Source organism: Trichomycterus rosablanca, chromosome 2, assembly GCF_030014385.1.
Source record: "Trichomycterus rosablanca isolate fTriRos1 chromosome 2, fTriRos1.hap1, whole genome shotgun sequence".
Classification (NCBI taxonomy): Eukaryota; Metazoa; Chordata; class Actinopteri; order Siluriformes; family Trichomycteridae; genus Trichomycterus; species Trichomycterus rosablanca.
The window spans coordinates 1,417,866-1,430,937 of NC_085989.1; the positions used below are offsets into that span (position 1 = coordinate 1,417,866).

A 13,072-nucleotide genomic window follows, 5' to 3' on the forward strand; every position below is an offset into this window, starting at 1 on the left:
ATTTAAACTATAAAAACTTTTATATACAAAGGAATGAAAATAGAGATGAACTAAGACAGTAAAAAAGGCACGTAGCAGCAATCATATAAGGTGCAGAGAAATGATGCAGTGTTTGAGAATATAGCAGCAAATTATGCAACATTACTGCAAGTAGCATCAGTCATTTTAATGTGCAATTGTGCATTGTATGAGGTTCAAATTTCCTAGAAATGCGAGGTCAAAATATGCAAACAGCAACTCGAATGTCTAATTTCATGGTATACAAAGTTCTATACTGTCATATAAGTATAATAAGGCCTTCTCGTTTCTTGTTAGGTATTAGATTGACGAGAGCTGGTGACATATCTGCGCCAATATAAAGCCCATATAAATAGGGCTAGTTTGCATCCACTGCCTCCAGTATATCACACTCATGCATTCCAGATTCTTTACATCTTATGTTACTGTTTAAATGTATGTAATGAGTTCCTGATTGCTCCTGATTACACCAGCTAATTATTACTAATCACCTCTTACCTCAATCATTAAGCTCCATGATATTGTTAAGTGAAGAATGTTACAGTGCTGCACCCTACTGGTCACATTTCAACACTACATTTCAAAAAATCATTTATTCATTAATCATTAATCATTTAATCTGGAAAAGTTCGCGGTGGGTCCTGTGCCACCTGAAAACAGTAAGTGCAGGGCAGATCCACCCTGGAGATATTTAGCTAACTAACGACCAGTGCGAACTGTTGTTTTTACCTCGTTTTTGGGAGGAAGAGGGTCCAAGTATTAATTAGGAGGGTCAGACCCCCTTTCCCCTTTTAAAACCCCCGTAATACGAACCATGCGAGTGGGTTTCTTTTGTGTAGTCTTGTTCCTCCGACCTCTCAGACACATGCAGAAGGTGGACTGGCTCTAAATTCTCACTAGCTGTGAATGGGTGGGTGAATGTGGGATGCCCAGTGATGGACTGGTGCTCTGTTCAGTCAGTATTTGACCCATCTTGTGTCCGGTGGGTTCGTGTAAACAGATAAATGAATGAATGAATGAATGAATGAATGACCATAATAGGTCATGTGGGCGTGGTATACAGCAGGGCGTGTCTAAGTGGGCGTGGTTTATAACTTCCTTTTTACTTTCTGTTTTTCATAGCTGCGGTTGTTGTGAAATTCTTTGATGTTTTTAATAAAAATAATCAGATTTGATCGTTTGTTGTTAATAATTAGTGTAATTTTGGACTTTCTGAACTTTTTGAGGAGAGGACCCGTTGCTGTAGAGCTGAACTTGTGCGAGATAAATGGGAAGTTGAGAGGAAGTGTGCTGGTTTCAATGGTTCTGAAGTAGCGGATGGATGGAGATACTGGAAGCTCCTCGACATGTTTCCTAAATATTCTTTTCTGGACTTGGTGTTCTCAGTGATCGGACTCTGCACCTACGTGCTGGACGTGGGGTCGGACCTGTTCGTGGCTCTGGAGTTCTACACACACGGAGATGTGTTCTGGTCCGGATTGGTGATTGGGTTTATGTTGGGCTCATCTGGAATAGTCCAGATGTTCAGCTGGTTCTGGTACAAATACGACCTGCAGCTGCAGAGCTTCCAGAGCTCACACAAGAACATCATACTGTTTGGGAATGTGAGGCATTACAGGCTTATATGTTTCCTCCACCTGTGTCATCTCGGATTCTTACTTAGGTATACACACACACACACACACACACACACACACATGATCATACACTGAGTGGTCAAAAGTATGTGGACACTAGATCATGAGCTTGTTGGACGTCCCATTTCAAAAACAAACCATTCTTAGACGCTTAAGATGACAGCATTTGCATGGATGGGCGCTGATTGATCAGTCGATGTTCCGGTTCATCCCAGAGCTGTTGAGTGGGGCTTCTTGGTTTTTAAACCGATCTTTTCTCCATGCTGGACCAGGAAAGGACCTTCCCTAAACTGCTGGAAGCAAGTCATTTCTTTTATATCATTGAACCCTTACACCTATTTGCAACTCTCTTAACTGAAGCACACAGGGCAGATGTTGCCTAGTGGTTAAGGTACCGGACTAGTAATCAAAAGGTTGCTGGTTCAAGCCCCACCACTGCCAGCTCACCACTGTTGGACCCTTAAGCAAGACCCTTAACCCTCAATTGTGTACTTAGACTGGATAATATTATAGTACTGTAAGTCGCTTTGGATATTAAAAGCGTCTGCTCTGCTAAATGCTGTTCTGAGTTTTGGTCCATTTGTGAGAAGTTTGGCACGTTCTCCCAGGTCCATGTGGGCAGAGTGCAACTTTATATTTAGCAAACTAACGACCCGCCGCATTGTTGTGTTTATCTTTTTATTTTTGGGAGGAAGGGGGTCCAAGTATTAATTAAGAGGGTCAGACCACGACTTGTTTCTCCGACCTCTCAGACACATGCGGAAGGTGGACTGGCTGCCCTAAATTCTCACTAACTGGGAATTGCCATTGATGGGCCCTTGAGCAAGGCCCTTAACCCTCAATTGCTTAGACTGTATAATGTAAGTCGCTTTGGATAGAAGCCTCTGCTAAATGCTGAAATGTAAATGAAACACATGAATTAAAAAGTTAGAAAGTGCGTCCACATACTTTTGTCCATACTGTGTACGACCATGATGTCGAGACCTCTTATTATTTGGGACGGCGGAATAACGTCGGCGTCCTGCTCTCTGTCCTCAGGCTCGTCTCGGCCGTCCGGCAGGGCTTCTGCGTGTGGTGGAGAGGAGAGAGCGGCTCGGAGTTCGCCGTGTACTGGACGCATGACCTGAGCATGCTGCGCCTGATCGAGACCTTCTGCGAGAGCGCGCCGCAGCTCGTCCTCATGATCTACATCATCATCCACAACGACCACGCCCGATTCATCCAGTGTGGGTAACCACTTCTGCTTCACGATCGCGTGACCTCGGCCTCGTGCGGCTGGGGGAGATGCTTGTACGTTAGGGACGCTGTCCACGGTCAAGCGAGCTTGAGTTTGTTTTGTTTTAACTCATGGATGAAATCTGCACCTTTAAGCCCCTGTTGATAAAAAACAAAGCTCGCTCGACTGTGGACAGCATCACCACAGCATTTTATTCATAACAGATTTTTGGGTGTTCTTAATTACACCCGTCCATCATTTCAGGTTCAGGTTTTTCGTTCCGAATTTGACAGAGGCGCTGCTCCGTTGTTTGTATCTTAAACTGGATGCAGTCAAACTAGCCCTATTTATACGGGCACAGAGAAGTCACCAGCCGAGATCAATCATTAAAGCCTTTTCTGAAAAACATAATACACTTAAATAAATATAAATACTGTATATTTTAGAAGGTAGACTTTTTATTTAGTCCATTTATACACTATATGGCCAAAAGTATGTGGACGCCACTTCCAATTTCTGAATCTGTGTGTTAATAATAATAAATCAATTGTATGAAGGAAATTATTTGCCTTTAACTTTGCAGCAACAGTTTAGGGAAGGCCCTATTCTGAATCTTGACCTCAGCCACACTCAACAGCTTTGGAATGAACCGGAACGTCGACTGATCGATCTGCGCCCAGCCATAGAAATACAAATGCTATCATCTTATAACTGAATGGGCACAAATTCCCACAGACACACTTCAAAATAAAGTCTCAGAGTGAGAAGCGTCTCAGAAGGGCGGCTGTTCTTCTGACTGAAAAGATCACACAGAGGTTGCTCTGTTATAATATCGTTTGTTTTTTAAACTGGACGTCGGACAAGCTCGCGAGGTCAGGCGTCCAAATACTTTTGGCCATATAGTGTTATTTGTGAAAGAAAAGAAGTGAGTAGTTTTTATTTTTGGGGCCATGCTGGGGGTTCGAAGTCCAGATCACTCTGTGCAAAAATGTATTTGGGCAACCGAACCATGCTCGAAGTCATGTGCTGGTTTCATAACATTTTGTGACTACTGTTCCACCCGGTTGCCCACAGAACGGGCATTTCAGCCCCAGGTATCTAATGAGTTGATGATTTGACCAGCCCTGAGTGGTCACCACCCTACGACCTCTAAAGAACCCTCGAGAACCATTGTGCTGTTCGACAGGGTGTCGATACATCCAGGGTGAAACCGTAACTCTGCTGTTTCTCTCCTCTGCAGACGTGAGCGCCGCTGCTTCGACGACTTCTTTAGCGTGGATGGTGGTGGACTACCATCGCTCCCTGCGCTCCTTCCTCCCCGAGAAGAGCAAACAGACCTGGCTGTCGTCTCTGGTCTACTTCCTGTGGAACCTGCTCCTGATCGGCCCCCGCGTGGCGTGTTTGTCCCTGTTCGCCTCCGTCCGGCCCTACTACGTCGCCGCTCACTTCCTGCTATCCTGGCCGGCGCTGGGACTCTGGGCCTGCCTGCAGGGCACCGAATTCATGGACAGCAGAGCGGGCGAGGCCCTGTACCGCGCCACCGTCGGCCTCATCTGGTACTTCAGCTGGTTCAACGTGGCCGAGGGGAGGACCAGGGGGAGGAGCTTGATCTACCACGCCTTCATTCTGACCGACTGCGGCATCCTGCTCTTCACCTGGTGGTGGTGGTTCAGAGACCCCGAACCGGCCGCTTACGGCCTCTACGCCCTCGTGTTCGTCCCTCTGTCCTACACGCTGGGGCTGTTCGTGAAGCTGCTGTATTACGAGTTCTTCCACCCTAAACTGAGGGGGTCAGCAGAGCCGGGCGTGGCTCTGTACGACCAGCCCGACGGACCGGTCGCTCACTGCGCTGGTGATAAACCCCAGTCTGTTAAACCGGGCCTCGTGAACAAGAGGATGGCTCAACACGCCGCTAACTTCTCTGTGGTCAGTAAGCGCCCGAGCGCTCAGGCGAACGGACGGCGGGAGGACAGAGGCGCCTGAGACGAGGGGGCGTCGGGGTCAAGCGTCGTTCTGCGCAGTTCTGATCCGAAATCCTAATTTATCACAGTTATTTATGTTAAACGTTTATATGTTTGTTTGTATTTCATTTCATCTCCACATTTCATCAAAGCTTCATCCTGGTCAGGATCCCGGTGGGTCCGGTGTCCCAGAATCACTGGCCCCCTTCTTCCCAAGACACAGACGTGAAGAACCGCTGGGGATTCGAACCCTGGATCGCGGACTTTTTATTGCACTTAATGAATCATTTCCGTCGCACATTTCAACCCCGGGTTCCATTCCTTTCGGGTCATTCCTGTGTGGAGTTTTGTATGTTCTCCCTATGTGCTTGTGGGTTTCCTCCCAGTCCAAAGACGCACACCTAGGACAACTGGAGCTACTAAATTGTCCAAAGTGTGCGCGTGTGTGTTTGTCTGTGATGAACTGGCTGCCTTTGCCCAGTGAATCGGACCCACAGCGTCCCTGACCAGGATAAAGCAGTGCCAAAACAGACAGTGAATGAATGGGTGAGGATTCTTCATGTGGTCAGGAAGCACCAGAGACTTTACAGTCACCGTCCAGCTCAAAAATCTTTAAGATTATTATTTTTAACAGAATTGCCGGTGACAGTGAACGCACCCCTGCAGTTTCTTCTACCCTCCTTCGACAACAATCAGCGATCAATCAGACTAAAGCCGTAGCTCAGCACAACCGCGGCCGGTGCTTCACACTAATCCTGCTCTGAGAGACGCTCTGAGAACCGGTCAGATCAGTGCAGGTCAGGACAGAAACGACGGGTGAAGAATGTTGATGTGAAAAAAAAAAAGAGGAAACGAAGCGGTTGGTCCCAAAGGAAAAAAAAACAATATATACACCGATCAGTCATAACATTAAAACCACCTCCTTGTTTCTACACTCACTGTCCATTTTATCAGCTCCACTTACCATATAGAAGCACTTTGTAGTTCTACAATTACTGACTGTAGTCCATCTGTTTCTCTACATGCTTTGTTAGCCCCCATTCATGCTGTTCTTCAATGGTCAGGACCCCCACAGGACCACCACAGAGCAGGTATTATTTAGGTGGTGGATGATGCTCAGCACTGCAGTGACACTGACATGGTGGTGGTGTGTTAGTGTGTGTTGTGCTGGTATGAGTGGATCAGACACAGCAGCGCTGCTGGAGTTTTTAAACACTGTGTCCACTCACTGTCCACTCTATTAGACACTCCTACCTAGTCGGTCCACCTTGTAGATGTAAAGTCGGAGACGATCGCTCATCTATTGCTGCTGTTTGAGTCGCTCATCTTCTAGACCTTCATCAGAGGTCACAGGACGCTGCCCACGGGGCGCTGTTGGCTGGTTATTTTTGGTTGGTGGACGATTCTCAGTCCAGCAGTGACAGTAAGGTGTTTAAAAACTCCAGCAGCGCTGCTGTGTCTGATCCACTCATACCAGCACAACACACACTAACACACCACCACCATGTCAGTGTCACTGCAGTGCTGAGAATTCACGTGCTTTAGCTTTGACCGATCAGACCGAACGCAGGTTCGAATCTCAGCTGTGTGAACGTAACTGTCTGTGCTTAAAGTTCTCTGGATGGACCGACGCCCTGATTGGGGTGTTCCTGCCTTACGCCCAGTGGTTCCCGGTAACATCCTGACCTGCCCCAACCCCAAACAAGATACCAGTTGATGAGAGTTCAAGGTTCAAGATCTTCTGTTACATTAAAGAGGAATCATAGCGGAACGTTTCTCCGCCGCTGCTGCTGCGCTGGTGTTTAATCTCGTCCTGTATAATTCATCACCTGGTTTTAACTGTGATTAACCGAGACCTCAAAACACGTTTCAGATCAGAGACTCTGCTGCTCTTACACGTGTGGTTACGTTTACTTGTTTTGTCTCGTTTGTATTTATTAGTGTTAAACGATGCTCAGCTCTGATACGCTATATGGATCAAAAGTATTGGGACGCTCCTATTAACGACTGAATTCATGTGCTTCAGCCTTGATGATCACTAACAGGTGTATTTCTTTTTTTTCCACTTTTCTCCCCGCATCCAATTTCTACCCGTCAATCATCCTCTCACTAATGCCGGTCCCTGCTTCTGATTGGGGAGGACGAGGCTGCTCCACGCCCCCTCCGACACGTGCACAGCAATCGAACATCTTATCACCTACACTTGACGAGCGCAGTGCAGTACAGCGCTGTGTACGGAGAGCCACACCCTCTACCGCACTCCATTCCCATCTCCGTGCAGGCGCCACCAACCAGCCAGTAGAGGTCGTAATCGCACTAGTCTGGGAGAGAGTCCCCATCCGGCTTAAACCCGCCCCTATCTGAACAACAGGCCAATCGTTGTTCATGTGGCCGCTCATCCTCAGCCGGTAGGCAGAGCCGAGCTTCAATACGACGTATTCGAGATCCCAGCGCTGGTGAACAGCGTGTGTTTTTACCGCTGCGCCACCTGAGCGGCTCTAACAGGTGTAATAAATCAGTTCTATAAACTAAATGATACGTTTTCCTGCTCCAGCATGTAAAACAGCTTCCTGACCTCAGCTCCACTCAGTGCTGTCATCTTTTGATTAAATGGGCACAAATTCCCACACACAGACGTACTTCAAGTGTACGTCTTGTGAGAAGCTGAAAAGATCAAACAGAGGTCAGAGCTCAGCCTAGTGGTTAAGGTTCTGGACTAGTACGCAGAAGAGTGCTGGTTCAAACCCCACCACTGTTAGGCTGCCACTGTTGGGCCCTTGAGCAAGGCCCTTAACTCTCAATTGCATACTGTAAGTTCGCTAAATGCCGAAAATGTAAATGCAGTTGTCAGGTGTCCCGATACTTTTGGCCGTATAATGTATTCTGAGCAGTGGTGAGCTTGCTTGACTGTGGATAAAGCTGTGGAATGTAAATCTCATTTCTACAAGGTCACACACTGAATGTTTAAGCTCAGGCCTGGGTTATAAATCCTGTTGGACTGCTGAGGGTCGTTACTGCACCCTCGAGTTTTTGGTTACTTTGTGTTTTGTGACGTTTTTAGTCTCTTGAAGCTGCTTTGTGATTTTATATGTTTAGAAAAATGTGCCAAATAAACCAAACCAAACCAAACCAAACCAAACTAAACTTAGATTCGTCTGAGAAGTCGTTTTGAAAAGAGGGAATATTTGGGGAAAGGGGGGAGGGGTTGTCTCACAGTAAGAAGGTCCTGAGTTTGATCCTTTTTTGTGTGGAATTTGCATGTTCTCCCCCGTGTCTGTGTGGGTTTTCCGTACAGCAGGAGAATTAGAGCTACTAAAAATTGCCCTGCCCGAAGTGTTTTATTGCCTTTTACTCTATGAATCAGACCCACTGTGACCCTGACCAGGATAAAGCAGCAGTATAACAGTAAAACTCATGTTTACCTTCTGCTAAAACTGGTTATGGTCACACCGGCTTATGTCACATGATCAAAAGCTGTCTGGACGGTGATTGTGTGTCCACTCGTGAGAGCTTATGACTCTCTTACGTCAGTGTCACGTCCGGCGCACCGCCACACTGACCACAAACACACCAAACAACAGGAATACACGAGATGGACAGAAGTATGTAGACACCTGAGCACAGGCTTGTTACTGAGGCCCCCACCCAGGTGCCCATTTACATTTATGGCATCCAAAGTGACTTACAGCACTGTGACAGTATATATTGTCTAAGCAATTGAAGGTTAGGGGCCTTGCTCAAGGGCCCAACAGTGGCAACCTGTGGTGGGGCTTGAACCAGCAACCTTTCAAATATTAGTCCAGTACCTTAACCGCTAGGATACAGCTGTGCATTCAGTTATAAGAGCGTTCATGAGGTCAAACAGCATCATACAAGAAGTCCAGGCTTTTTTAGTAACGCTCCATTTCACAAATTCAGTCATCAGAAGGGGCGTCCACATACTTCTGGCACCCTGAGCGTTCGCTCTGACTCACCTGACTCTGGTTTCAGTTTGATTTTTAAGTTACGTTTGTTTACATGTTGAGGAATTTCCACCAGCGTGGAGAAGGGAACAGGAAGTGGAATTGTAGCGCTGGGCGGGGCGTGTCCCGACAGGAGTCACGTCAGGGTTCAAAAGTCCGCTGGCTCAGTTCCTGGCTCTGTTCCTCGCTCAGTTCCTCGCGGAGATCATGGAGGAAGGAACTCCATTTATGCTCCGGCCCTCGGACAGCCTGCTCTCCGTCCTCTCTCTGCTCCTGTACCTGCTGGACGTGGCGCTGGACGCCTGGGCGGTGGTGTCCCTGGCTCAGGAGGAGGAGTACGTCCTGATGGCGCTGCTGATCGTCCTGCTGCTCGGCTCCTCGGTGCTCCTGCAGGTCTTCAGCTGGACGTGGTACTCGGAGTCCGCCGGGGACCTGACCACCTCCGTGGAGAAGTTCACCCAGAGGAGAGGACTAATGACTCCGCTTCACGTCCTCCAGCTCGGAGTCTTTCTCAGGTCTGACGTCTCGCTTTCTCTTCTCACACGCCGGGTTTCAGAGCTGTGATAATTCTGAATGCTTCAAAAGTATAAAGACGGCGGCTCAGATGATTGACGTCTCGGCATTGCTGTCAGGTTCCTCATACCGTTCTTTGCATGTTCGGTTATTTCTGTGACGGTTCTTCGTCTGTGATTGAATGAAATGACTGGAAGACGTTTTTGAGTTTGTGAACTTTCTGGAATTTAAAAATGATCTGGATCTAAATGTGGTTGCTTCAAAAATATAAAGACGGCGACTTAGATGATTGATGACGTTGAGGTTAAGTTCCTCTCACCAGTTTTGGCGTGTTCGGTTATTTCTGTGACGGTTTTTCGTCTGTGACTGAATGAAATGACAGGAAGATGTTTTTGAGTTTGTGAGCTTTCTAAAAAAAAGAATTGGCTTAAAATCTGGTTGGTTCAAAAGTATAAAGACGGCAGCTCAGATGATTGACGTCTTGACGTTGACGTCAGGTTCCTCATACCAGTTTTGGCGTGTTCAGTGATTTCTGCGACGTTTTTTTTGTCTGTGACTGAATGAAATGGCCAGAAGTTGATTTTGAGACATTTTTGTGAACTTTCTGCAATTAAAATAAATTACTGGGTCTGAATCTGTTTGATTCAAAAATATAAAGACGGCAGCTCAGATGATTGACGTCTTGGCGTTGACGTTAACTTCCTCATACCAGTCTGGGCATGGTCGGTGATTTCTATGACGGTTCTTTGTCTGTGACTGAATGTAATGACGAAGACGTTTTTGAGTTGGTGATCTTTCTGTAATTTGGGCGGCACCGTGGCTCGGTGGGTAGCACTGTCGGCTCACAGCAAGAAGGTCCTGGGTTCGATCCCCAGGTGGGGCGGTCCGGGTCCTTTCTGTGCGGAGTTTGCATGTTCTCCCCGTGTCTGCGTGTGGTGCTTCGGTTTCCTCCCACAGTACAAAAACATGCAGCCAGACACTGAATCGCCCTACAGGTACCCGGCCGCTAGGATGCACAAACCAGTGCATTGTAGTGCCGGTCCCAAGCCCGGATAAATAGGGAGGGTCGTGTCAGGAAGAGCATCCGGCGTAAAAACTGTGCCACATCAATAATGCAGATCACGATCCACCGGCGACCTTTAATAGGAGCAGCCGAGGAAATAGATAGTTTTAAGTCTGGTTCCTCTCAAGGTTCTTCCTGTAATTTTAAGGGGGTTTTTCCTGCCACTGTCGCCCTCGGCTTGACCAACAGAAGGTTTTTGGTCAGTCGGTCCTGGATTTTGTAAAGTTGCTTTGAGACGACGTCTACTGTAAAAAAAAAACTCTATAGAAATAAATCTGACTTCACTTGACGTATCATTAATTAAGATCCTCATGGTCTTAAGGTCTTAAGATCGCTGTGCAAACTACTGTGCCTAGGTACAGCATGGAACAGTGATCTCTGTGCCAAGGTCAAGGAAAGAACACCCAGGCTGGCTGGTCAGATGTTACAGAAGAAGCGTGAACATTCAGGCTTCCACGATCAGACCGAGCACCAAGCAGCAGGTGACACAGAGTTCTAGGTTTGAATCTCGGGCAGATGTGATTGGCTCTGTCTGAAGACATCTCGATGGATTGGTGCCTTGACTGGGGTCCTGTCTCATGTCCAGAGGTTCCCAGAAGCTTGTTACCGGACCTGCTGGAACCCCGAACAGCATAAAGCACTTAATAAATGCTCAAGGTTCCAGATTTTCTCCACAGTTTGGAGGTCTGAGCTCTGAACCTTCTGAACCTTCCCCTCTAACCTGAACCTTCCAGTTTGTCTCTGATTTATTCTCCTGAAGGACCAGAGTTGGACCACCGGTCAGCCACAGTTGTGTTCTTATTGGTGTTTTGTCTGATCTTCTGTAGGTTCGCTGGGCTGCTGGAGAGCTCGATCTTCAGCTTTCGGCAGGAAAACACCTTCCATGAAGGCGTCGCCGTGCACCTGAGCCACGATCTGAGCATGCTCCGTATGTTCGAGGCGTTCGCCGAGAGCGCTCCACAGCTCGCCCTCATGATGGTCATCGTCATCAGGAGTCGGAAGCTGCAGCTCTTCACAGGTCAGGATGAGGAATCTTATTTATTTATTTATTTGAGGTCCTTCTGGTTTGTCCAGCACTGAATGTTGATTTCTCTTTGAAGTGGTGAAGCTCCTGGGTTTGCTCGGCGCGCTGACCTTCACTATGCTGTCCTACCATCGCAACATGCGAGCGTTCGTCCCCGACAAGTTGAAGATGGGATGGTTCTCCTCCGTCGTCTACTTCCTGTGGAACCTGCTCCTGATCGGGCCGCGGGTGCTCTGCGTGGCGCTCTTCGCCTCCGTCCTGCCCTGCTACGTCCCGGCTCACTTCCTGTCCCTGTGGACGCTGCTGCTCGTCTGGGCCTGGTGGCAGAACACGGACTTCATGGAGACCAGAGCTGGAGAGTGGCTGTACCGTGCCACGGTGGCGCTCATCTGGTACTTCAGCTGGTTTAACGTGTCGGACGGGAGCACGAAGCTCAGCGGAATCGTGTACCACACGTTCACCGGGTTCGACACCGCGCTGCTCCTGGGATTATGGTTCTGGAAGAGATCGGTGGAGTCCGCCCGCCTCGGTCCGCCACTCATCGAGCCGTACGTCCTCATACCCGCGATAGCGCTGGTCTACGCCGCGGGACTCGTCCTGAAACTGGTTTACTACTGGAAATGCCACCCGAACCAGCCGCCTCTGGAGCTCGTCAAGGAGCCGAGGCTGGAAATGCACGCGTGTGTGAGGGTTCCGGCAAACCTCGAGACCGACTCCAACGAGACGGAGACGACCACGCCCGCCGGAGAACCCGAGACCACCGGGCGCAGGAGGATGAGACACATGGCGGCTCATTTTTACTGTTAGGATGCGCCGGTCACATTCAGGAGAATCCGCTCGCTGCACCGTTAATAACTAATAACATTTTATTTATTTATTTATTATTATTTTTAAATGCAGTAAATGAGCATGAGGTCAAAAGTTTACATACATGCATCACTGCACTCATGGGAATTAATTCCCTGGATTTCCTTCCTGTTACCTCCCAAATTAGTCATATCCAAGTCTTCATGATGAATCAGCTGCTGCTTGCACAATCCTCGATCTGATCAAAAAGAGTCAGACACAGAGATCGTATATTGCAGCAACAGCGGGAAGAGATGCCATCCGACCTTCCCTCCCTCAGCCACGCCCGTGTTTTCACCTGTGTGGACGCCTGGCCAGGCTGGTAGCTCTGCCCAGATTCAAATTCGTGGCACAGTGGCCGCACTCTTGGGTGGTGCAGCAGGCTGTTCCGGGTTCGAATCTCAGCAGTGCCACTCACACCAACATGACTGGCTTGGATGGCTTGATGCCCTGTCCAAGGTATTCCTGCCTTGAGCCCAGTGTATCCAGCTGGCACAGCTACACTCTCACCTCACAGCGAGTTTGCATGTTCTCCCCATGCCTGTGTGGGGTACAGAATCTCCCGTCCCGGGTTTATACGAGGGATTCTTGTAACCTCGGGGTATTGAGGACGACTGACCGGGAGGAAACGTTCAAAAATGAAGCACAATGCTGCAGAACGACCACAGACGTCCTCGAGCTGGATTTGTTCATGGTTATAGACGGTATTATTTCCACCGAGTGTTCAGTAATTATAAAAACGATGAATATTTGTTTACTGAACACTGAAATGCTGCACTAAATGTTTCCAGATTATTTATTTTGATAATAAAAGCACTTTTATTTGTATTCA

At 48.0% G+C, this 13,072-nt stretch overlaps 2 protein-coding genes across 2 annotated transcripts; both read left to right on the forward strand.

The window, feature by feature from the left end:
* The first annotated feature begins 832 nt into the window (after positions 1-832).
* Positions 833-4,854, forward strand: xkr8.3 (XK related 8, tandem duplicate 3). The gene is made up of 4 exons (XM_062985213.1): positions 833-838; positions 1,245-1,681; positions 2,694-2,881; positions 4,112-4,854. Exons 1-4 carry the CDS (start codon positions 833-835, stop codon positions 4,852-4,854), a joined length of 1,374 nt encoding a protein of 457 aa, XP_062841283.1.
* Positions 4,855-9,001: 4,147 nt separating this feature from the next.
* Positions 9,002-13,068, forward strand: LOC134328469 (XK-related protein 8-like). Its single transcript, XM_063009565.1, has 3 exons — positions 9,002-9,309; positions 11,198-11,388; positions 11,471-13,068. The coding sequence occupies exons 1-3, from the start codon at positions 9,002-9,004 to the stop codon at positions 12,199-12,201; spliced, it is 1,230 nt and encodes a 409-aa protein (XP_062865635.1). The 3' UTR covers positions 12,202-13,068.
* Positions 13,069-13,072: the final 4 nt, after the last annotated feature.